The 24,832-nt window shown below is 38.2% G+C and overlaps 1 protein-coding gene across 4 annotated transcripts in view; it reads left to right on the top strand.

Moving 5' to 3' along the window:
* The window catches only part of LRMDA (leucine rich melanocyte differentiation associated), a 689,589-nt gene that overhangs the window by 360,304 nt on the left and 304,453 nt on the right, over window positions 1-24,832 (top strand). For all 4 annotated transcript variants that reach the window (XM_076338447.1, XM_076338450.1, XM_076338448.1 and 1 more), the window contains exon 3: window positions 19,570-19,701. In XM_076338447.1, coding sequence (XP_076194562.1) covers window positions 19,570-19,701 — 132 coding nt within the window. The remainder of the gene's footprint in view (window positions 1-19,569; window positions 19,702-24,832) is intronic.

Here is a 24,832-nt window from a genome sequence, read left to right as displayed (position 1 = left end):
GCCAAGACTATAAAAAATATGTTCACTTTGTCCATCAAATAGTCTTCAGTAACAACTTAGGGCAGTTTAGCTTGCTGCACTCCTCCTGCTTCCTGCCTTCCCTTCCAGCTCAATTTTAACTGGATCATATCCCTGAACTGCTTAACCATGGGATTGCACGAGAGACAGTATGTAGCTGAAGGGAGGAGGGGGTGAGGTCAAACACTAAAAGCAAAGAATAGGAATATAAGAATGTGGCAGTCTAGATTCAGATTGGCTTAATTATTATGACACTGTAACATTGCAAATTAGTGGTCTGAGCTTGGTTTAAACTAATAATTTGGGGTGAAAATGGCTAGCATTGAAGTCCTATTATGGGCAAAGGCACCCAGCTTTGCTGTGTCATTCTAAAATGAGTTAAAATAACATATACGCAAACAAAGCCTTACAGATTCCTACAGAAAAAATTATTTCTTTCAGCCTTTTCATTTTATATTGAAACTCATACCATACTGAATTATGAAAAAGACCCTTGAATTATTTTGTGTGTGTGACGTGATTATATTGACTGTATTGCATTAATCTTGGCTGTTGTAGTCCCACTGTGTTTTCAAAAAGGTGGGTCCACCTGTGTCTGCTTGTTGGCTTTTTTTTTTTCCCCCCTTTTAAAAATCTCTCCCTGAATGAGTTTTGTAAATATTCAGTCTTGACTTCAGCTTGCATTGCGGTGTCATCAATTATGACAGACTGCTGCCTCTTCTCTCCACTCTTCATCTTTTCCCTGTCAAAATGCACCCTTTGGCAGAATATTTTTCAAGGGCTAAATGTGAGTCTAAGGGAGTCACTGTCAAGGTATTTTTCATAATTTCAAAAATATTTTTCTCTTCCTCTTGTTTATAATTACCTCTTGGAAACTTCAAACTGAAATGTTTCTTTACTGGTTTTTCATCACATGCACGCTGTGCTGAGATGGCAGGGCAGATTTGAAGGTTATTAATGTATTTTTTACCCTTTGGGGTTGGAGGAGAAGGGAAAAGACTTATGGCATAGTGTATATAATGTATTCCCCCCTCACACCTCCACCTCAATAAATACTAAAGATTTTATATGAGTACCAAAAACTGGTCTGATACTGCTTTCGTGGGAGGGCTTTTCCTCCCTTCCTCCTATATGTTAAAAGGCCAGCTGCTCGTGGTCCTTGCATCCCATAGTAGGTGAATAATGAAACCCTAAGGCCACAGCAACTGTTTGCAGTCTGGAAAGAGCCACAGCTGAATACCTAGGGAAGGTAGGGACTTTCTTTGTCCCTTTTCTCTGCTGTTCCAATAACCGGGGATTTGTTTAGATCCCAAGGTATCTAAAAAGCTTGTAAGGTAGCCAAGCAAGTTTTGCTCATCGAGAAGCCTATCAGATATTTTCATTTTATTTTTTGATCTCCTTAGTAAATATTGAGATAGCTTCATTTGCGCAGTCTCTGAAGCATTAAACACGACACTCATTTTCCTTCTTTTGCTATAATATGTATGTTAACTTTGCCTACTGTGCTGCCAGCATGTCATGTTATTGTGAGCTTCATGATTATGGATTTTCTTTTCCCTAAAGTTTCATCTCTAATTTTTTGTTCATGAGACAGTTTTGGCTGTTAGTTGAAAAGAAGGTATCTCTGATGAACATGAAAGCAGTTTGTACATGCAAAACCAAGAATAAACAAGAAAAGCTCAAATGAAAGAAATGACATAATAATTTGGGAGCTTATAATTTTGAAGCCAGTCTAATTATTTTGCACACTGGGGTGATACTTCAGCTTTGTCCATGAGAGTGGCTCTGTTAAAGATATTTGCTCAGGCAGCCCTTTTCCATATACCCCTCTTCTCTGCAGCTGCCTTTTCCCTGAAATAGGTTTGGGTTTTTTGTTTGTGTGTTTGATTTTTAACAAAATCTCTTTCTTCATAGAGTTCTGATTTTGTAAGGTGAAAGACCCAAAGACTCTCTAGAGAATGTGTTATTAATGTTGATTTTGCCTTAAAGTCTCAGGCTATTTTAGTAATAGGTGAGAACATGGCAGGTTGCTTCTATCAGATTACATTAATATCACCTTCTCTTTAATGATGTAAACTGTTGATCTGGGGTATGGAAAGATACATACATACACATTCACCTCTTTTTCATTAGATTCTATTTTCCTCGATGCTATGGTCCAAATTCCAATTTCTTATAAATTTCAGAATTTGTAATTCTGAATTTAATTGGAGTCTAAGAATTTAACATTTGGTAAACATGAAAACCTGTACTCAAGATACATTATATTGAGTGTAGAAATAGCTGTGCTGTTTCTAAAGGTTACTCTGATGGAAGAGACAGTGTAAATATGTTTTTGCATGGCTTACACAGCTGCCCAGGTTTGGCTGAGGGTTCCGCATGATCTGCTTTACTTGTGCGTGCTAAGAGCTGAGGTATGGTATTCTCTAAACTCGTGTTGGTTTTGCAGGGATTCCCTGACATTTTAAGGCAATGGTGACCATGCACGAAGAAGGTGAGGAGACTAGAACCATTACATTAGGTGATTCACAGACTGTTGTTTTGATTTTGCTTTCTTCATTTAGCATTTTGAATCTGTAACAAATCATTGTGTTTGTGAAAAAAACTTTTTTTCAGCATTTCCATGGCTGAAAGGCTAATCCAATCTCCTGTTTCTGGGACTGTTGGTTATTGTGCATGCATAGAGGAGGAGTATGGCCTGCTGGTTAAAACAGGGAACTACTAGGATACAGAAATGTGCAATTCCTGGCCCTGCCATATAATTTCCATATGACCTTGGGCAAGATATGTCAGATAAAACTTACTTCACAGGGGCATAATATAGCTGAATTGATGAGATTGTAGTGCTTTTAGATCCTCTTGAGGAAAGTTACACAAAAAGAAATTACTACCGTAGTAGCATAGTTGTGAAAGTGAAGAAGAAGAGCTGGCACGATTAGGAGACAATTCATTAACTTTCCTTTCCGGCTATTTAAAAACTTTTCTAACGTAGTTCAGGTTAGAAGAGTTGATGCGCTGTCGGTTTGTTTCTGTCCTTGATATGCATGTGCAGCTCCCATTAGTGCCAGCAGGAGCCCTGTGCTTGCATCGCGAGATGAGAATAGACCCCTGTGCGTGTAATGATAAGTTAGATAGCCTCTTGTGGCTCTGTGTATGATTTCTGATCTATTGTGCCAGAGATACTACAGCATGAGAGAGAGCTGCTGTCATTTTCAATAGGAAGTGAGAACTTTAAGAGCTTGAGAACTGTCCTCTTTTTTGAATAGCACTTTTGCTGCATGAAGTGTAATTTATTTTTATCACAGCAGGCATAAAGCTTCCAGGTTTTCATAAAGAAAAATGATCCATATAGTGCCCATGTCGATTGAACGATCATCTGAAAACCTGTAAATTCAAAACACAGCCCTTTCTCGGTGCAAAGTATTGTTCCTTTTTGCTGCAGCTTTTAATTTTTTTAATCTTGTACTTTCATTAGTACTTCAGACATACTATAAAACAGTGTTTTCATCTCAGTAATTATTTTTCCAGCCATCAGTTTGCCTGTAGCAGGACACATTATTTAATTATAGTAACAAAAACTTCTTCAGACAGGACTTTTTGTGCTTTCAAAATCTTTCAAGGCGGTACTTCCTAAACTTTTTTCTTTTTAAGTAGCAAATGTGAATCAATCATTAAAATTTGGGAAGAAAGGGGAAAGGAGGGGAGAGGGTGGGAGAAGAGGGGGAAGAGAAAGAAATTGTTTGTATCTTGCCTGATACACAAACACACAAAAAGAAAAGAAAACAAAGCAAGACCTATTATTAGTCCTACAACTTGTCAGTTTGATTAGTGAACGGTTGCCTCTCTCTCTTCTGAGAAAACACTACATCTTTAAATGATGTCCATTCTTAAATGTAGAAACCCCGCATTGTGTCTGTTAGTGCATAATTGGACTGTCTTTTAATACAAGCAGAGGCACTTGTTTCTGAATATAAACCCTGCACCTCAACAGGTCAGGGAGATAGTAAAAACCTGTTGTTTGGCTTTGTCTTGGGGAATAATGGAGTCACTAATCTACTTGATCTCTGGGAGTCAGATAAAGAAGAAAGTGAACGATGCATACATTTCAAAGATGGAAGGCACTTGTAAAAGCAATTTCTTTGGAGGGAAAAAGTAGAGCAAAGGCTGTTGGAAACCTTTTAATTAGTACTAATTACCTCAGCAGAAAACGTTGGAGGCTTGAAAGGATTTGTGTCAGCAAGTGAAAGATCAAAGATTGCGGCGCTCGCATTTTAATCTGTTGGCTATAAAAACGAATAAGGGGGTGGTAATGGGGCCCATGAGAATGACAACCCAGGTGGTGGAGGCCTTAATCCCTTCTTTACTGCTAACGCCTGAGGCCTAGTTCCAATTACATAATAAGATGATTTAATTTTTGCTTTAATTTTAACAAAAATTAAGTTTATTTTAGCTTTCAGTAAGGATGAGACAAGGTTTCCAGACAAAGTCCTGTCAATTTATTTCTTCTAATGTTTTAAGTCCAAGCCTTTATTTAGCCATTTTTTTCCTAAGTGGCTGAAGTTGCTTTATAAAAGGCCATGAGGCAGCAAAGGTGCTTTGATGTGGTCTCTGGAAATGGGGAGGGGCTGGCAGCGGGTGACTGGTGGCCACTGTGGTGGCGCTTCGAAATCCAGTAGTGCCATGAGTGAGCCTTCTGTCTTTTATTTATTTATTTGTTTGGTTTGTGTGGTTTTTGTTTTGTTTTTTTTTAAAAACAAACTGCCTAATTGCGTCAGCAAGGAATACATGCTTGCTGTGGTACTTCACTTCTCTGTTTTCTTTCAAAACACTCTGGGCGGGTTCACATGATCACGTGTGAGGTAAATTACATCTTTATTTTTGTGGCTTGAGCAGATTATGTGCCCCTCAGAAATCTAATTGTCATCAAATTCCTCTACGGCCAAAAGAGTGAGCATACTGCTTGGGCTGAAGATAGGCTGATGGCTGCAGTGTAGACTTCAAATGGATAAAACTTATGTCCGGGAATCTCCAGCACTTCCACACAGCCATTGTGTTGAGGCGGGAGGTAGATGCATCTTGAAGTAGCATTGGGTTTAGAGTTCAACTCAGGCGGTCAAGTGTTACCTATACTGAGTGAAGTGGTAGGGTTTGAGTTTTTCATTAATTTGACTTGTACAAAAGGCTATATTATTTACGGTCTGAGGAGTCAAGCATAGTAAGTTGCAGCTGCTCATGTATTTATTTTTATAGGTAATTGGACTAAAAAGCTGGAGGCAGTGGCAACACAAATGATCAGGCCTCTATTCTGGGTTACACCTTTAAGTTTCGTATTCCATATTTATTCAGCACCTAAAGCTTGAAATGAACTTTGAACTACATACTTTATTGAGTTTTATATTGAATTTTTATATTCAAAATATGCTAAATGTGTATATGACTTAGATAATTATTTGACAGTGTATATAATAGCACATCCTCAGCTACTAGCCTATTCTGCTTCTAATTCAGCCTTCAACCTCAGGTTCTTAGGGTGTTTGATTCTATTCTGACACGATAGAAAACAGTGTTGATTTTTAAATAATATTGTTTTGAATGAAGTCTTGTGGTCCCTCAGTAGGCTTTATCTGTATTAGCATGACAGTAAAACATGAAAAAAACCCAGATAACGAAGTTCAGTGTTGTCTTCCTTATGCTTGCCTTTTCCTGATCGGTGGAATATCTGTTGTCTTTAGGAATGGTTCAAAGCTACGCCAGGGGAGGTTTGTTCTGGACATTAGGAAGCATTTCTTTACCGAGAGGGTGGTTAAACACTGGAACAGGCTTCCTAGAGAGGTGGTCGATGCCCCAAGCCTGCCAGTGTTTAAAAGGCATTTGGACACTGCCCTAATAACATGCTTTAACTTTTCGTCAGCCCTGAATTGGTCAGGCAGTTGGACTAGATGATTGTTGTAGGTCCCTTCCAACTGAAAAATAGTATATTTTCTTTCTTGGGCATGGAAAACCAACTGAACTGAGACCTGAGCCTCTTTCCAGGGCAGTGTAGGGCAATAACACTAGCTTGTTTCTTCGAGATGGCTCTTTCCTGTCGGAGCGCTCTGTCATGGGCCACAGTGGGTGACTGTCCTGTGAAGCTGCTCAGAAGGACCCAAGGTGCTACAGGATCATCTGTTGTTCCGGGAGATGTCAGGGTGATTCTCTAGTCCATCCTCTTGGACTGTAAGATTGTAACCTGCTACCTTTCCCTGCCAGTGTTTTGTATGGTTCCGTTTTAAATATAATTGCTGTGTAGAAATGGAGGACACTGACAGGAGGACACTATCCAGCATTTTTGTGATGTGCATGTTCCTTTATTTTTATTTATTTATTTTAAATTATGTATGAATTGGAAGAAACGTATTTGTTGTCTACCATGTATGTTCCTAGGAAATTTTATTTGCTCACATTTCAGAGTGTGATAATCTTTGTAATTTCAGAGGCTGAATTGTAGAGTCTTGTTTTGACCAAATGGTTTTCACTATTAAATACTGTCTGCTTCCATTGCTGAGGTAATGTGTCAATATCACTCGTTATTCTGCATAATATGAGCAATGGGAAAAATAACCAAAATAAAAACCAAAATGAACTTTAAAGTAAACTAATAACTTCGTTTTGACCATGCATTTATTGTTTACTTATGTAAACACTTATGTAAACACTTTTAATGCATGTTGCAAGAGTTTCATTGAAATGCAAACCCCCCCAATTTGACTAAACAGATTTAATGAATAGATTATTATATTAAAACATTACCAAAAGTCAAAAAGATATAAGCACATGCTTATCTCTGAATTTGAACTCACATATATAAATCTTTGCAGGATTACCATAAGGCCCAGTAACACAAAAAAAGTTGTACAAACATTTAGTCCTGAGCAGTTACCATGCAACAGTGTTTGACTGAGTGCAGTGTGTGGTAACGATTCCCAAAAGTCATGGGGTGTTTCCTTGCTTTCTGCTCTTTGCAAGAGTGATTTATGAGTTCACAAGTTCCTTCCCAAACTCCATAATTGCCCTGACAGTTCCCCAGATGGACTATATTCAAGTTGGTATAAAACAGTACTCATTGCAGCTGGGCCTTCTAATTCATCTTGAGTTAGGTACAGGACTTCTCGTTCTTTTTGTCTTTATTTAGGTTTGTTACCTCTCTAGAAACACTGTACCATGGTAATTGGTACTACCTTGCCCTCAAACACCAGATATGCCTGAAAGCAAAACAAAGTTCTATTTACTAAGACTTAGCCGAAAGCTTTTGGTTTTAGGAATGGAAGCAAGGACAAATACAAAACTTGGTCTTTGCATATAGTTAGCAGGTCACCTTTCCACTTGCTGAATCCATCTTCTCTAGGATTCCTGGAATGGATTCCAGCAGGTACTGCTTCGGGTCCAGGTGTCTCAGCAATGCATCTTCTCAGTCCTGCCATCAGTTCTGATTTAATGCTGTCAGAAACCAGAAACTTTGGAGATGGTGTTCGGAAGCTGTTGGCGATTCTGTTCTGTATTGACTGCGTGGCTCCTCCTTGCCCTGAACACAACTATTTCCTCTTTCTCCCTGGGAGCGTCAAACTGGCCAGTTACCTCCCACTCCAGCTGGACTTGTCCTCCTGTACGGGATTCATGCCGTCCTGCTAAGTATTATACAAGACACATACATACGATTCACAAATGATCTCTGGTATGTGGCGAGCTTTCTAGAAAGAGATGAAACAGGATATAATGTTAACACTGATGACAGACCCAGTAACACAGTTACTTTGTTTAAACAAGCCCATGAAAAAGTGTTTCCCCTCTTACAGCTTTTCTGGTGTTGCAAGCTTCCACTTGCATAATGTACAATTCACTGGAGATTGTGCAGACATAAGTAAAAGAAAAAGTTGTCTCTTGCTTGTGTATACTTGCATTTTAGAGTAAAGTACATCCATGTGGAAGATGTGCTGTTTAGCAGTTAGGTAGTCTCCTTGAAAGGATTCTAGTTATTCTTATTTGGCTCAGTCATGCATAGATCTTGTATGCTTTTATCCTAAGTTTTATAGATCTAATAATCTGTTTACTAGCTTTTGGGGCTTAAATGCTAGTTACAGTAAGGAAATCTTTTACAAGTAATGGTTTGAGTGCAAAATGAAACATTGAAGAATAAAGATGAAAATTTGCCTTATGCTTGGAGATCGTTAAAAGATTTTTAAATATACACCAAAAGTTAAATTTCCTAAACTGTTATTAAGGCACCTAGGTGATCTGACCTTCTTAAGCCACTTATGTCCGAGACTTTTTTGTTTTAAGGTCCATAAGAACTGTTGTTTGCTCAATACAGTTAAAAATAAAAGTGTTCTGATTTCAAAACTAGACGTGTAGCTTCCTGATTCAGGCACCTGTGCTAATGTAAAGCTTAAACTTGCAAAGCTTGAACAGTCACCCTTTTGCCACCCTTGGACATCCCTGGACTGATACTTTACCTTACACTTTTTTTTTAAAGTATGCTGTGAACTTAGTATGTAAGAAGTGCTTGAGCATTAAGGATGCTGATGAGCAAAATGTTTAGGAAGACGATATTAAAAGTTGTACTGTGGTTAAAATAAATATTGAAGGACAACCTAGATCCTTGCTCCAGAAACATAAGGGTGTAAAATATTCTTGAACAAAATCTTTAAATATATAACAAATTTGGAAGCTTGTGTGAACAATTTTGTTGGTGTAATTGACAAAACTCTCGTTTCAATAATCAGAAGCTATGTGACTTTTGGAAGCTTACCAACAGTGGCTTACGTGTTGATTCAGTTACTCGTATTTGTTTGAGAAAGTGTGCAGTTTAAGTAGATCTTATAAAAAAACATTAATACAATGAATCTCACTTCAGTACTTTATTAAATCTATTTAAATATACATTAAAATATTTCAGAGACATCAAACTGAGGATACCATTGAGCGTTTAGAAAGAGATGGATGCGGTGGCTGTTAAGTTTTAATTGTCTCTAATCTCTTGCTATCATGGCAATAAAAATAAAAACTTTTTAGAGGAATATTCTGTATAATGCATTATTTGCTAGGAATATTCTTAGTCAGCAAATCCATGTAAGCAGGAACATATATTTTCTGCTTTTCCATCATTTTAATATGTATGTTGTATGCTTCTAATAATCTTTGTGTTCTTCTCATCTGCATTTAACAGCATTTAGAAATCTTTCTTAGGATTATTGAAAGCTGAAATATCTTTTAGTCGTCTTCTCCTTCTTCCCCCTTCTCAACAAATTTCATGAGAAAATTAAAAATTTGAAATGAATCTCCTCTATCTTATTTTGCTGTGCAGTTCTAAAGTATTCTGATGAGCCTGGATAAGCTGATGTGGCCTTTAGGGAGAGACACATCAAATATAGGCAGACAGCTCCTATGTCTGGTAACAAAGACTGAGGAGGTCAAAACTATCCCAACAGGCCTGAGCAGGTCAGTCAGAGGCAAATGTTGGAAATAAAATTTGGTGGGGAGGGGAGTAAGGGTCCTGGGTCAAGTCCTGTTCAAAAAGTCAGCTTTGTCAAAAGCTTCAGTCACATTCTTACCTACAGGCAACCTCTGCTGATCCCAACTCATTAATCGAACTGGAGAGCCGTCTTGACCCTGGCTCCTTCCCTTTGAAGTGTGGTGTCCTCTGCAGCATGAGGAAATAATTTGCTGCCTGATTCAATGAGCCATCAGTAGAGCCAGCAGACCTAATGACATGTGAGAATATTAACCTCCTACCACGAAGAGCTGTGAATCTTGAGAGGCAGTCTATAATTCACCCAGCACTCCTGAGCCTTCCCTTTCTGTCTTATTCTTGCACTCACTTTCTCACTCACAGGGAGAGAGAGAGAGGAGAGAGACCCTCTTGTCATAAAACTTTATTTTCTTCAGTAGTGGGAGCCTTACTGAGCTGCTTGATAATGAGTTACTTTCCTTTTGCAGTTGGATAAAATTTATACTGAAAACTAGACATCCGTCTTGCATATAATCATTTCTGTTTAAAATATGACACAGGCTATGTAACTGACATTAAGGGGGAGGTAATCTGAATACTTACCCAAGTAGACTATTTTATGTTTCCTTATTTATTTTTCATCATCAAAGGAAAAAAAGTAAAGACAAGAAAACAAACATGCATAACAATGATGTTATTCTGTATAATGTGTTTTCTAGCTGCCCTCAGTCAAGAGGATTTTTCTGCAATCCCCTTCTTCCTTCTTTTTTTTTTTTTTTCCCCCTACCTAAAGGGAAAAACAGTTCTGCCTGGCCAAGTACTGTGTGTTATATGTACACCCAAGGGTGTGTTCTTGCCCTTTGATTCTTAACAAAGAAATAGATTGTTGGTCTAATCCTGCTGCTTTAAAAGTCAGGGCTGTTTTTTCTCTTGTTGACTCCTTTAGCATTTTCAGTCACAGATTCAGGTCTCAATGTCTGGTAAGCCTCAGAAAGTGAGCCGCCGTTATTCATGTGGCTAAATAATGAGAAAGGAAAAGCAAAAATGGCCCTGTGTGTATATGCTACTCACCGTGAAAATGGTGGTGATTACCAGACTTTACACTGTTAGGTACCCGTATACAGTAAAATACTGTAAGAGTTTGTTTTGTTTTTAATGTCTCTTCATAGTGCCATTTGGTGCTGCAAAAGGCCAGAACTTAGAGGTTATGGGTACAGATGGGGAACAGTATCCAACATAGCAAATCCCAGACCAAAAGGACAATTGCTGGCAACTTAGTCTTGTCTGTGCTAGAAAAGTTTTGGGTTGGTTTTTTTTTTTTTTGCTATAACTGTACTGGCAAATTTCTCATATTTGGTGGAAACATAGCTTGCAAAAGCAAACGAAATTACACCAAGTGTGACCACTTCTGATGGTAGAAGATGCTTCTCCACTGGGAGTGAAAGTTGTGCAGCCAAAACCTTTCTGTTGGAAATTGAGCCTGAATTCTCTTGGGTTACAATTAGAGGGTTATTTTTGATTCTGAGGAGTTGTTGGTAAAACTATTGGTGTGTTGTGTGGATCTGGGTACAGACTAAGATACCATGCAGAGGGGATAAAGGAGGTTAGGGAGACAAAGCAGGGTAGGTAGCAGAAGGAAATAATAAATAAATGGCAGTTATATCCTGTGTAACAAGTACTACAGTGTCTGTGGTATGCACATATGTAGATCCCTGTGATTTTCAGTTGTTCTAAAGATACTTTTTAACATCGAGGGATTCGGTGTTATGTCCATTAACAATTCTCTGCTATCATGCTTGAGCAGTCTATTAGTCGTTCTCACCTCTTATAGCTGGTCACAGAGGCCAGTCCCCTTGCCTCTCTCTGCTTCATCTTTTTTATTAAGTTTATTAAAACTAGCCAGATTATACTTTCTTATGGCACAGGCTGTGCTTGGTCCATTCATTATGGTTTCTTATCTTGGCAGGCAATCTGAATTGAACGGCAGCTAGTCCATTATGCACATATGAAGCCCATCACTCCTCCAGCAATGGCCAATTCATCAAACATTTATCTTTTGCCCTCTGAGCAGTGCGTCAATTTGCTTGTCAATCCTCAGCCTTGGTTGTTGTGGAAGATGGGAGAAAAATTACTCTTCCCCCTTCTCACTGAACTCCAGTAGTCGAAATGGGCTTTACTCTACCCACTCTACAGGCTTGTTACTCCCCCCTTCCCTGTGCAAAAAGGGGAGGGGTCAGGTTACTATCTGAATTGCAGAGTGACAGATTGATCCAAGATACAGTAAAGCTTTCATTATGGCACTGCCTTTGCACTTGAATTTGCTCATATTTCCATTATAATACTGTTTTTTAGAGGGTTTATAAATAGGTTCGCAACTTGGCACATGGACCTGAGAGGAGCTTTTTAAGAATAAACACATTATAGGGTTTTAGTTTTGGGGTTTTTTTTTTCCTTTTTAAACAGGTAGGTTTATATTTTGTAAACCCTGGCTTGTTCTTTTGCTATTTCTAATCACTAATACTTCCTTGAATTCTTTCGAGTTCAGGAAATGGCAGTGTGTGCGGGTTGTTTTTTTTTTGTTTTAAATGCCATTTGTTTTATTAGGACTGAATTCCGTGTTAAGATTGGGGAAAAAGACAAATGAATCAAGGGATACCCACATCCAAGTTTTTCTCTTAACTCCTCTAACCTTGTTATTCTTCATCAAATACTTTCAAGAAATTTTAGCAGAAGGATGCCTAAGTCCGGATTTAGGAATATTATTGAAGTGATGCATCCATTGAACTGCAGGGACTTCCTAGTGGTGGTTTTTCCAGAATGCCCTTTGATAAAATATGAATGCATACAGACACTTGCTCTCCGCTTGGTAATTTTTAGCTGTGTTTTGCAAACTGTATTGTGTTATATGATACTTGTTCAATCATTAGATGACTTAAGAGCTCATTTTCTCATCCATTTTGTATTATTTTAAAATATCTTATATGGCTCATGTGAAAACTGCCTTGCCACAGGCTATAGGATTACACTGATTGTCATTTTATTTAAATTTACACAAAATTGTAACAGTAATATCATACAAAAATCTTGGCATGTTTAATCCTAAAGATGTAATACAAAAACTTCAGCAAAAAGAAGCCTAACATGAAGGATAAAGCTTGAGCTGTATTAATGGGATATCCTCTTGAGTAGAGCTGTGTTAAATACACATAGTGAAATCTGAGACTTTAAGGGGTTCATTAGAAGAGAAGTTGAACCCCACCCAGTCAGTCTGGTTGCTTCATGGTAGAGTTAGGCCAGGAAAATAGATTATCTTCCTTTTTTTTTTTTTTTTTTTTTGACTAGAGTCTTGGTAGGAGAGAATGGTGGTTAAACGACTGAATAGTTGACTCTAATATGTAATATGTTTCTGTGAGCTACTGGAAACTGTAATTGGGATTTGTAGTTTATTTCACCATGTAAACAATCCACCCATATGGGGCACAGCTGTAACAGTTTATTTTACCTTAATGTTGCAATTTCTTCTAATTTTGTTGCAAGACTTTGGACAAATAGGCTACGTTCATCCCTCCCAAATGTGTGTACTTCACTGAGCCCCACCTGATATCTGATTCACCTTCTGGAAGCGCCCATCTTTTGTCACTGGCTGTAAGGAGTTTTTTTTGTCTCTGGCTTCTACAGATGGATAAGTCTGCATCGTGGCTTTTCAGATAATTCCATCATTTGAGGAGCTGCTGCTTAATAGCAAAATCTCTCTCTCTCAAGAAATTCTGCATTTCTGTTTTATAATTGGTAGGAAAGGGTTTGAAATTTTGTGAACTTAACGTTTAGAATTCAGGAGGCCTCTTATATCTTCTTGTCTATCTATTTATTGACTCTACTTTTGTTTGTGTTTTCTTTGAGGTTTGGGGGTGGGTGGTGGCTTGGAAGCGTTGAGTAGTTTGGGCTTTTTTTTAAGCAATGGAATTTGCTGCGTAAGACTCAGAACGAGACTATAAAAACCAGATGAGGATTCTGAGTTTTCATGAATCCCCACCATTTTAACGTGCTTACATAGCTCTAGTTTATGGTTGTTGCGCAAGATGTTTTCATCCCAATCTTTTTTGGTAATGAGGTGTCCCACGTAGTCTTGTATGCTTTCAGTGTATAAGGAAAGGGGAAAAACGAGGGATGGATATTAATTTTTCTGTATGTCTGAAAGTTATGACCTTTATATGAAAAGACTCAGAAACTAATTGTAGATCCAGTTCATAACACAGGTTTAATCTTTTCTTATGGAGATCTTTTCTTCCCAGGTATTTTATGATTCTGCTCATTCATTTCTTTACATTTTCTCTTTTGCTGACCATATTCACAGGCTTGCCTTAAGTTTTATTCAAAGAGCTGCTTCCAGATATTTTCTATCTAGCAACAGAAAGCTGGAAACAGATTGACTGGAAGTGATGCAAAATGCTACCTCTAGAGAGCCTGCAAAATACTAACATTCCCTCTGATATTAGACAAAACAAAGCATTTCATGTTTTGGAAACATTGGTAAGCTTGTTCTCCATTGAACAGAATTTTGTGATTCCTTTTTTATGACTTGTCTGGTCTAACTTGGGGCCTGGCCCACACTAGAAATTTTGGAGGTTCTTTACTTTCACTGGGGCGCTTTTTTTTGTTGTTGTTCTGCTTTGGTCCAGAACATACTCCATTCTGTTTTCTTTTTGAATGTATTATCATGCAGAAAAATGGGTATAAACACTAAGTAGGACTGCAGAAAAGAAAAGCTATTGTGCTTGAATAGTGTAGAGGTCATTTTTTGACGCTTTGCTTGTGGTTTACCTGCCATTACTATCTCTGTGTGCAGGAAATACATAAACCTTCGATTTGCAGTATTTTTGTGATTATAATAGTGAGAGGTTTGTTTTTTTTTTTTTAATTTGAACTGAATTCTAGCCACTCTGTTTTCTTTACATTGGGTTATTTATTTTTCTGTACTCACAGGTGAGAGGTGTGTTTAGAGCAGAACCCCCCAAAGCAGGTTTGAGAGTAGAATTCTGACAGAGGCCTCAGCCCGAGGGAGTTTGCACAGAAGATTCACCGAACCCCTTCCACCATCAGAACAGAATTGGAAATGGCTTGGGTTTTTCCCCTTATTGGTATGCTATATTTCAGATTAAATGGAATTTAAAATTGAACAGGAATCAAAGCAAGTAAACCTGAAATGATGTTTTGCGTTCCCAGGGAATTATGCAAAATCTAAACTTACACGTGTCTGTCTTATGTTTTTATATATACAACATTTATTTATTGCTCTTTGTTTTGTTTTGGTGAGGTTAAGTCAAAGGACTAGAAGTCAGGAGCTCTGGGTTTTATTTCTTGTCTCTTAGAAAATTGCTGGAGGTCACCTTTCGTTAGTCACTTAACCTCTCCCTGCTTTACTACAAAATGGAATTTTAAGCTCAGCAGGTTTTTGAAGAGTAATTCATTAATGTTTAAAAAAAAAATGCTTTGTGCTCCTTGGCTGGCAGGTTCTGGAGAAATAGAAATTACATTTCTATTCTTTAAATACTGAAATTATCTGGTACTAGGGTTCTCGTGTTGATTCTGCTCTCCTGTAATCTGTTAAAACATAAAAGGCAAGAAAAAAAGGTATTTTAAAAAGCTCTTGTTTTCTAACAGCTCTATCTTTAACTTCTGGTAATGGCTATCTCTTGTCAACAGAGTGCAAATCAATTTCAAGGCTAAAGCCAAACTCTCTCATTTACATATTGTTAACTGCTCTCTCTTTTCCTGTTAAACAGGAGGAAAAAGTCATTAGATACGAGGCAGCTGTCTTATTAATGGAGGGGTGGGGTAAAATGTGAGGAACACTCCTTTTTCAGCATATACTTCTGAACAGCTTGTTCTCCCGGACAAGGACAACTGCAGAGTACCAAGGTTTGTCCATTACTTGAGAGGCTTCTGCTTTTTTTCATTTAGAAAATCTCGTGTTTTCATTGTCAAATATTACCAAAATGAAGAGCTGCTCTCTAGGTTTTGTAACCAAATCCCTGTCAGGCCAGAGGGACCGTTTGAAATAGTGTAGTTGACAGTTGCCATGCATACACATAGAAAAAAAAATAATCTCTGCCATGACATTCCTTTATGATTAAAACTTTGTTACAAACCATGAATGAATTATGGAAAAGAAAGCTGGAAGAAATCATACCGATTAGCCGAAGGACTTGGATGAAATGGCATTTCTGAGACCTTTGTATTCGAAAGGATTATTTACTGTCTGCTTACAGAACATCTTAAGTCGTTTTGCAGAGGGAGTCAGTTTCCTGTTTAGCGCAGTGTTTTTGTAAGCTAATGAGGGCAAAGCGTGAGCCATAGGCAATGATGCTGTGATATTAGCTGTGACAGGGAGCTTGATCATAATTATCTTAACGAGGATAGGGTTAATTACAGTGGAAACTTAAAGTTTTTTCTGTTTGAATGAGGCGGCGCTGAATACGTTGTGATGTTTTGTCGGTTTGATGTGACTTTGGAAATTGCAATGGAAATCTCTTGGCAGCACTTGCTCTCCTCTGGGAGCAGAGTGTGAGCCCTGCAATGAGGTAACTGAGATGGTACCTGTGGGTGAGATAATGGGCAACTTTCATGTCATTAGAGCAGGGAGAAGCAACCTGCAATACACCTTAGTGATGTTTATTAGCCTTTTGAAACTGGGGAAAAAACCTGCTTGCCACTGCCCCTTCAGTGCTGGTTGTATTGTGGTGGTAAGATTGTGTGTTTGTTTTAATACACTGGTATGGGGAGACATTTTTTCTGCTGTGAACTCTGAGAAAACAGCACAGATTTAATTTTAGACCGGTTCTCTTTCTTGGGGGACTTCCCTCTTTTTATACTCGTCTCCTTTAGGGTGTTTGTGTGCTTCTTGCTGTGTTGTGTATATATATACACACTCCTTTCCTATTTTGTAATGGGCTCATAAGGAAATATTTGGATTACATCAATATAACTCACCCTCATTAAAAATAAAAATGCCACTATTTGGTGCTGATTTCTACCTCAGCTTCTCAAAAATGCTTTCTATATACTAATTCACGGTTGCAATCCTTTCTTAGGTAAGTGATGTTATCTCCCATCTGCAGGTGGGAAAGTGAGGCACACAGAAGTTACAGGACTTGCTGAAATTTGTACCGTAAAACCTATTGTGCGGATTGTACTTAAAACTTTTAAATTGTGGAGTACAACTGCTGGGCAATATTTCCTTATATATTATGGTGGTAGAGACTGTTGCCTTGAATTTAGTAGCTAGTATCACTGGATGATAGCAAACACATTTTTTCCTTCTTTGTTTCTTTACCAACTGTTTTAGCAATTTTGTTTTGGTGCTAGCTTTTTCTTCTGTTCAAGATGAAAAAATAAGAATTCTGTGAATAGCGAAATAACATATGGATGTAAATTTATGTTAATGGCTACACCCTCTCTCTGTACTGTGGCAACTCCTCCCATCTCCCTGGACTCTGAATTTGTGTGATTAAATCACCAAGTGCACACTGCTCTGATGACATGAAAACAACAATTAATAAGCAACCCCCTGTGTAACACGGCTCCTTTTTAACTGAGCAGCTAATAACATTACATGGCAAAAATTATCAAAACCAGACAGGTGTAAGGAGATTTGCGCACAATTTTCCCTGCCTGTCTATGAAACTAGTACCCTTGTGTTCAGCCCAGGCTTGTGAAAGAAAGGCTGTTTCAATAGGCAACTCCCTCTAGTGTTTCAAGGCCTTTTGTCCCACTTCATGGCTTGTCATTTTGTTTTATGCCTCCCCTGCAGCAGTTTTGGATGTGCGCTTTCTTCTCCTTGCCAGTTGCCAACCATTTGCTGATTCTCATGATAAGAGTATTATATTTGCATAACATAACTCAGGAACAATGTGTATTTTGACGCTGACACTGACCAGAGCCCAAGCAATGTTTTTTCACAAAGGACCTATTAACGTCCCATAAGGCTCTGTGGTGTTGACAAGGAGGTGGCCTTCTCTGAACTCCTTTGGCAAGTCAAAGTCTTGCACTGAAATGTGAGGTTTGGAAATAATCCACTATTTATATAATAAAGAGTATTTAAGGGGAATTTGCTAAACTAGGTTTGTCAAATAAACTGAAATGAAAACTCATAACAGCTTGATAAACTCACTGCTACTTCCTCTGGGTTATTTTGCCTTTTAAAGGTACTTGGGGGAAAGCAGCGTCTGAAATGTTTGCTGATCTCTCTTCTGATCTTGACTTTGGCAAAACCAAGTCTGTTGCGACCCTTTGCAATAGCTAACTTAGTACAGCATGCTAGCACAGCTCTTAACGGTGTACAGTTTATGTAGGCTGAATCGAGTTTTTTCCGAAACAGCTTGTTAAAGGCAAGTGCAAAAAGTGCGACTGTTACTGTGGTGGTTGTTTCAGTAGAACGTTTATAATAGAGGCTTTTGTTCTTTCAGCTTCAGAAATTGTAGTTTCAGTGCATTGTAACGATATAGATATGCCATAGGGTTGTAGGCATGGCAAATTTTCTTCAGGTCTGGCTGCCCAGCATCAAAATGGCATTAGTAATAGTTGTACCTCCCTTTCAGAAGGCCGAGTCAACAGATTGTGAGCGCGTTGGAGTCCTTGGACTGAAATACACTGTTTCAGTGTTGTGCAAATGTTACTTGAATATTCATAGTTTAGTGTACAGTACCCAGTGTAAAGGTCACGGACTTGATTTCTTTTGGTTGTTTGAACCCTCTAACTGTGATTTATAAGTGGTCAGTAAGTCGTATCTACAAAAGCAGTATCTTGTTTTTGTTGGACAGATGAATGTTAAATTGTCTAATTTGAAACCCATATACTTTCTGATAATATTTGTATTTTCCTCCAGCAGTAGTGCCTGTAGAACAGGGACCTTGGCTGTATTTTGATCTTTGCCAAAAACTGGGGGGAGGGTGAGGAAATCCCCTCAGTATAAATGTCAGTGGAAACTGAATAAATAGTATAGACTGCATCTCCCCTTATTAATCACATTTTATAAAACAGCCAGGAGATACAGTGATGATCTTCCCACTGGTAGGCATAGTAGATCAGCTGTCAAGTCATGCAATCTCAGCATATCTTTAGGTGTCTGGTAGGTGAATGAGCTGTGAATGCGTGTCTGTGCGTATGCTCCGTATACCATGTGTCTTAGTTGATTAATATGTGGGGTTTTTTCTCCTGTTGGAATGTGCAAGCATTAGGAATCAAGTTTGGAACAGATGCCTTAACAAGGTACCAAAGTGTTCTTTTTAGTTTTTTTCCCTGTACTTTGCTATCAGAGGAATGAATACCTCCGGAATCTTGTTTATTTACAAGCCATCATCTGCACTTCCATGTTGTGAAATGCTCCTTTTTAAAGCTGCTCTCTGCAGTCTGACCTGTGGCTTGACAGTGGGACAGTAAGTTCCGAAAAGAAAGCAAATGCCTTTTCTGTCTGGAGTAATGCTGCACTTTATTTTGTAGAGAACGTTTTATTTTGTTTGCAGGGACTCAAGAAGCAAATTAAGTGGTTAATAAAAAGGAAAAAAAAATCCCTTCTCCATTTCCTATTATTGCATGTAAGGTAACTGCTAAGAAATGATACTTGAAGTTGTATTTATTATTGTTAGCGGGGTATGATATTTCTTGGCAGAAATGATGGATGACAACTTAAATTTGTGTCCAGGGAATGAAGGTGAACTGTGACAGAGTTATTTATCTTGGGAATGGAGGTTAGGGTCAGGCGAGGCTGGGTGCCTGAAGGCACAAGACATTGACAAATTCATCCTGCAGGCCCCATATCTGAAGCCTTTTGTTTTGGATCCTGGCTACTCACTAAGTGACCCCCATCCTTCATCCTGCCAGCATGTGAAGGATGTGTTGCAGTGCCAGCACTCCCCTTGCCACTAATGCTTGTCATTCACTCTTCTGACAGGCCCAAACCAAAACTATTCCCACTCCTGAAAGGGAAGGTTAAAATATTTATTTCAGCTCATAATGGCCTCCCTGATTTAGTGGAGTATCATTTTTCCTGTTGCCTTTGTCGTTTGCAGGTCACTAGAAGGACTGAAAACATTCAGTTACTTGGAAGAGCTGATCTTGGACAACAATCTACTTGGAAATGACCTTCTGTTACCCAGGTTACCCCACCTCCATACCTTAACGCTCAACAAGAACCAAATATCCTTTCAAAGAAATACCTGCAAAATGTCAAATGAGTTTTATGTGTCAGCCAAATTAAAGTATGTGAAATATAGTTCATGTGCAGACAAAGCATTCTGTCGTTTGGCACCTGGAATACTTCATAGTAATTTATTATAGGTCATTCATAAATGAAATGCACCATTATATCTTCCTGTTGCTCCATTTTAGTGAGAGATCTAAGTTATGGCTCTGAAGAAATCTTTCTAATATATAAAATAGAGAAAGAAAATAATGTCAGTGCTACCAGTGTGCAGCAGTTCCTGTGTTTGCTTGGGGTTCTGTTGCAGGCTGACCTCTAGTGGAATAGAGAGTGCAGTGAAACGCTATTAAGTGTTTATACTTTAAATAGCTCTTAAAACATTAAAGTAAAATAAAATAAAATAAAAAACACCAAGAAATGTAATACCTTTCTCTATTCTAATGAAGTTGGTCATATGCACAATTTGGTAGCTGCTCTGCAACCGCAGCTGTAAAAGCAAGTCACTGTATTCTCGGTGTTCCAGCTCTGTATAAATTCATACAAAATGCTGTCCAAATCAAGGTCTTAATACATTAAGGTATTTAGATGGATGGTTAAGTCCATTCATAACCAATCAGGCACTTCTCCATATGCCTGAAGTTAGTGCCTGCTTAAGTTTATTCAGAATAAATATTTCAGCATTTGCCTAAGTACTCTGCTGAATCAGAGCCCCTAGTCTGTAGGCTTATAGATAATGGTCTGTAAAAACTAATTATCTACAAGGGCTGGGCATGGACTTGATTATTAAATAATTTTCCCATACTTTGACCCTTCTGGAGATTTGAAGATGCTTTAATATATGGTTTTACAAAAGTGAAGGGCGATCAAATTGTGGCCAAAAGGCCAACTGAGGCCTGCAGAGTCTTAGAGCACAGACCATGAAAGCCCTCTCCTTGTAATTGCAGCGTGAGGACAAGGCTGCTCAACTGCAGGCTTTTATTACAGACAATGTAAACAGAGAGCAATTTACCTCCTACTAAAGCAAAATCCTCCTACTGAGGAGAATAAAAATAACTGCAGATTCTATGATTTCTGCACTTATTTTTGACTCTATAAATAAAAAAAAAAATCAGCAGAGTAACTTTTATTCCTTGGGCCCTGGAAACTTGCCAAGAGTGTCTCTTGAGCAGTGACAGTCATTACTGTACTAGGTATTTTGCTAGATTTCTGGTTAATGCCAGGATTCTGTGGGTTGGATTTGAGTAACTGGTTTTATTGTTTGCTGCCACGGTAAAATCTGAACTGGGCATGCTTTGATGAAGAATGTACAAGAACGTTTTTGCTGATGCTATGGGTGGTGGTATGTCTGGTGCAGCATATCTCCTTCTACAAACCATGAAGGGTAAATTTGGCCATAAGACCCAAACGCGTGTGAGTATATTTGTCCTTTGGGGGGGTGTCAAGGAGGAGCTTTGCGCTTACGAAAAGGATGGCAGGTGTATTGAATAAGAACTCAGTGAACAAAATCAGAGGGGAAGAAAATTATCCTGTCAGTAGTATTCTTGGAAGAGTGTCTGCTGGTCTCACAGACATACTTAAAATACTCACTCAAGTGAGTAAGCTCTCAAAGTCAATGATAACAGGTAAGAAGGATTTGATCTATCCTGGGATTTTTTTAATTCAGTCTTAAAACTATGAAGTTAGAGCTTTGAAAGTATTGAGCTACCCAGCTTATAGAAATAATGTATACATTTTGTAGTGCGCTGCTAATAATTTAACAGGGGAGTTGCAGAAATGCTTGTAAAATGCCTACTGTATACAAACTGCCCGGAGAAGAAAAAATAACTGCTGTCCATCATGAACATTTTGAGCCCGAGGGAGTAGTGATCTCTTGTAGGGAAGATACAGCAGTCTTCAGAAGCACAGAGGCCTTGCAGATTCCTCTTTTCAGTGTGGATACCATATTTGAAAAAGGTCTCTTTTGAACTTGAATCACTTCTTTTAATGAACGATTTCTCTATAGAATTCTTTTAAAAATGTTCAAATACAAATGTAAATTTAATAGAATAATGAAATACATCACAGGAAAGATTGTTTAGTATATGTCAGTAGCACTACAAAAGGACACAAGTGAGGAAAGAATACTGATCTGAAACAAAACTTGGTGGAATATTACCATGTATACATAAATATATAGATATGGAAAGAGAGAGATGAAAACAAACAAAAAGCCAAATTGACGCCTGTGAAAACTGGAATAACATGTAAGCTTTAAAACTCATATGAGAGCTTTCTTGGGTATCTCTTAATATTACTGTATTCTTTGCTATTTCTCTCCTTTTATTTTGGCTTCATTTTGATCCAGATCCTGTTTTGATAGTTCTGATAAGAGCTTTCTGCTCCTTTTACATGGTTCACTTATTGTGTGGCGTTGTATTTGTAAATAACATTTGGCCCCTCCTAACATAATGTCTGGATACACTGTACAAATGTGAAAGCTTATCTCTAAATCAGGTAAATACTTAGAAGAATCATCTAGTATATTTTTCTTCAAATAGTGGTTGTGTATTTCAGTTACGGTTAGGCCACTACCAGTTTTTCTACTAGAAGTGGAAGAACCAAATTTAAATATTACTATTTTAAGAACAGTTTCCTAGTGTTACACTTCAACTTTTCTGTAATGTGTAATCTGTTAGAAATATTTTAAAATGCAGTCTGTATAGCTGAAATACAGAAAGGATAGTTATCAACATTGTGCGGTATTGGATTACGTGTCTCTAACATGCTTTTTTCTTGTGTGTAGTATGTTTGTTTTTACAAAAGTCTGATTTACTTGGGGAAACATATCATCTTAGTTTCTCTATCAGACACAATGGACGGCAGTAAGCAGTACAGACTAAGATGGATGGGTGGTAGGTAGGAAGTTGATTTTGGAGGAGGGCTCATGACTGCAATCACCTATGCTTGTAATGGGAAGCCTCATTTCTACTTTTACGTGTGTTCACTAGATACTAAGAATCAGTCAGGAAACTTCTAAATAGATTTATTCCTCTGTGTGTGTTATAGCAGTGTGAGGTTTCATGGCTTTTCACTGTGCTGATCATGGGTGGTGTTACAGTGGGACTATATAGTACAGACATTTCAATTTCCTTTACGTTTCAATCTTTTTAGTATTTGTTAAAACTACTCAAAAGGGCAGCAGTGATAGTTTGTCAAATATCTATACCTGCATGCTGAAAATTAGATGGTGTTCACTGCCTCACTTCAAAATAGACAAGTCTGATAGCGAACCAGATCTGTCACTCTCTGAAGTAAAAACCCTATTTCTTTACTTAGTCCAGTGAGCTGGTCATCCATTTAACATACATTCTATATGCTTCTGAAGAACTGAAACCAAAATTGATTTAGAATAAAGGTGTTGAATGTAGACGTAGAATGCAGACATTGAATCTAGGTCTAGGTTTTGAATGGTTTAGAGGAAAACTGAAATATTTCACACCATAGAGTGGGAAATCTGGAGCTGGGCAGAATGCCCATAATGGTATATGCATTACTTACGGCAAGAGGAGTTATCGGTGTGGTTCAGATCACAGGATTAAATGTTCTTGAGTCTTTGAAAACAGCATGGATCGAGTACCTCAACTGAAGAATGTACTAATAAGTACTTCTGGTATAATCTGTCTTCACATAGCTCTCATCATAATGCCTAACAGTTAGGGATTTGTTTAACCCCCAAACTGTGGATTGTAATTTATTTTGCCTTTGTGCTTGTTCCTACATTGTCCTGAAGTGCTTGAAGACCTAAAGTCCCAGTCTGACCAGAATCTCTTTCTGTTAAATGCTGAGGACTTGATGTTTAGATTGAGTGAATACATTAAAAACATAAATTGTCTCCTATTATGCACAGATCCCTATTTCCACTAAACAAAGATCTAAGCTGAAATGGTACAACAGTCTTCCCGCATATACTTCTGAGCTCTCCATGCCACAATTGCGGATTTGGCTAAATCTGAGTGTAGCTTGTTAGAGAACCGCAGTACCTGATGAGCCAAAAATCTTTCTTCTAGAATAAAGTGTACCTGAAGTAAAAATTGAGTAATGTGAATGCCTAATGCCAAACATCTATGGAAGAGGGAGGTAGTCTCCAGTCCAGGCGATTCCTTATCCTGTTCTACAGCAGTGCTTGGACCAGTTCAACTCCAGATGTCAGAACTTTAAAAAAAAAGCGGCAAGCGGCTGCTTTATTCTTGATTGTCTTTGTGTTGCCTTGGGAACCTTGAGCAACATTTGGGCAGAATAATGTTTTTTTAAAAAAAATCCAAACAAAAAACCAAACTTTGAAAGAAAGGACATACGGTTTCACGACGGGCCTCTCTAGAGAACCAGAAATGTAATTTGATGGCAGAAATAGAAACGTTTCTCCTTTTTCTCACATTTGTATACCTAACAACATTGAAACCTGCTCTTCAGATCTGCAGCCTTGGAACCATGGCCTTTCTGAAATACCCTTAAAAGCACTGGCAACTCCAGCTACACAGAGAAAACTAATGCTGCTCCAGCAGGCAGAATGGGATTTTTTTCCCAAGTATTCAGTATGCAGGAAGCTCGCCATGAGATGTATGGACTTAGTTAATTACCACCTGTGACGCACCTTTTCTTTCTTGAGCAAAATGGTTTTAAAGTCAGTGAACAAGGCCCTATCTCAAGACCCTATCTCCCTACCAGATAGGGTTCAGGCCAGAACGTGGCATACAAATGACTGTGTGTGACATCCTATTGCACATACAGAAGGGGAAGATGTATACTTGCATATTGCAAGCTATTTCTGTGGTTATCCAACCTTGAAGACCTAGCACATTCTAATGGAAAAGCGTTCAGGTGGCAAAGATCTTTTCACACTGCATTCAGAGGAGAATTGGTAACTTCTGCTTCAAGGCTATTTGCCTGTGGAATAGCTTCTGATTGCTACACCGTGTTTGTGATAAATTTAATTGAAGCAAATGTTTCAGATGGGAATAAATATAGGTACCTTGCTCATTTATGACTCTGGTAGAAGTGCTATCCAGCTGTTTTAATGTTAGGTTGATTGCAACACCTGCATGACAGATGGTTAGTTGGCAGAAGACTTTTGAGTGACAGTTTTGGGTCTTTCT

This window comes from Aptenodytes patagonicus, chromosome 5 (genome assembly GCF_965638725.1).
Source record: "Aptenodytes patagonicus chromosome 5, bAptPat1.pri.cur, whole genome shotgun sequence".
Taxonomy (NCBI): Eukaryota; Metazoa; Chordata; class Aves; order Sphenisciformes; family Spheniscidae; genus Aptenodytes; species Aptenodytes patagonicus.
This window is presented reverse-complemented; position numbering and strand designations above follow the sequence as displayed.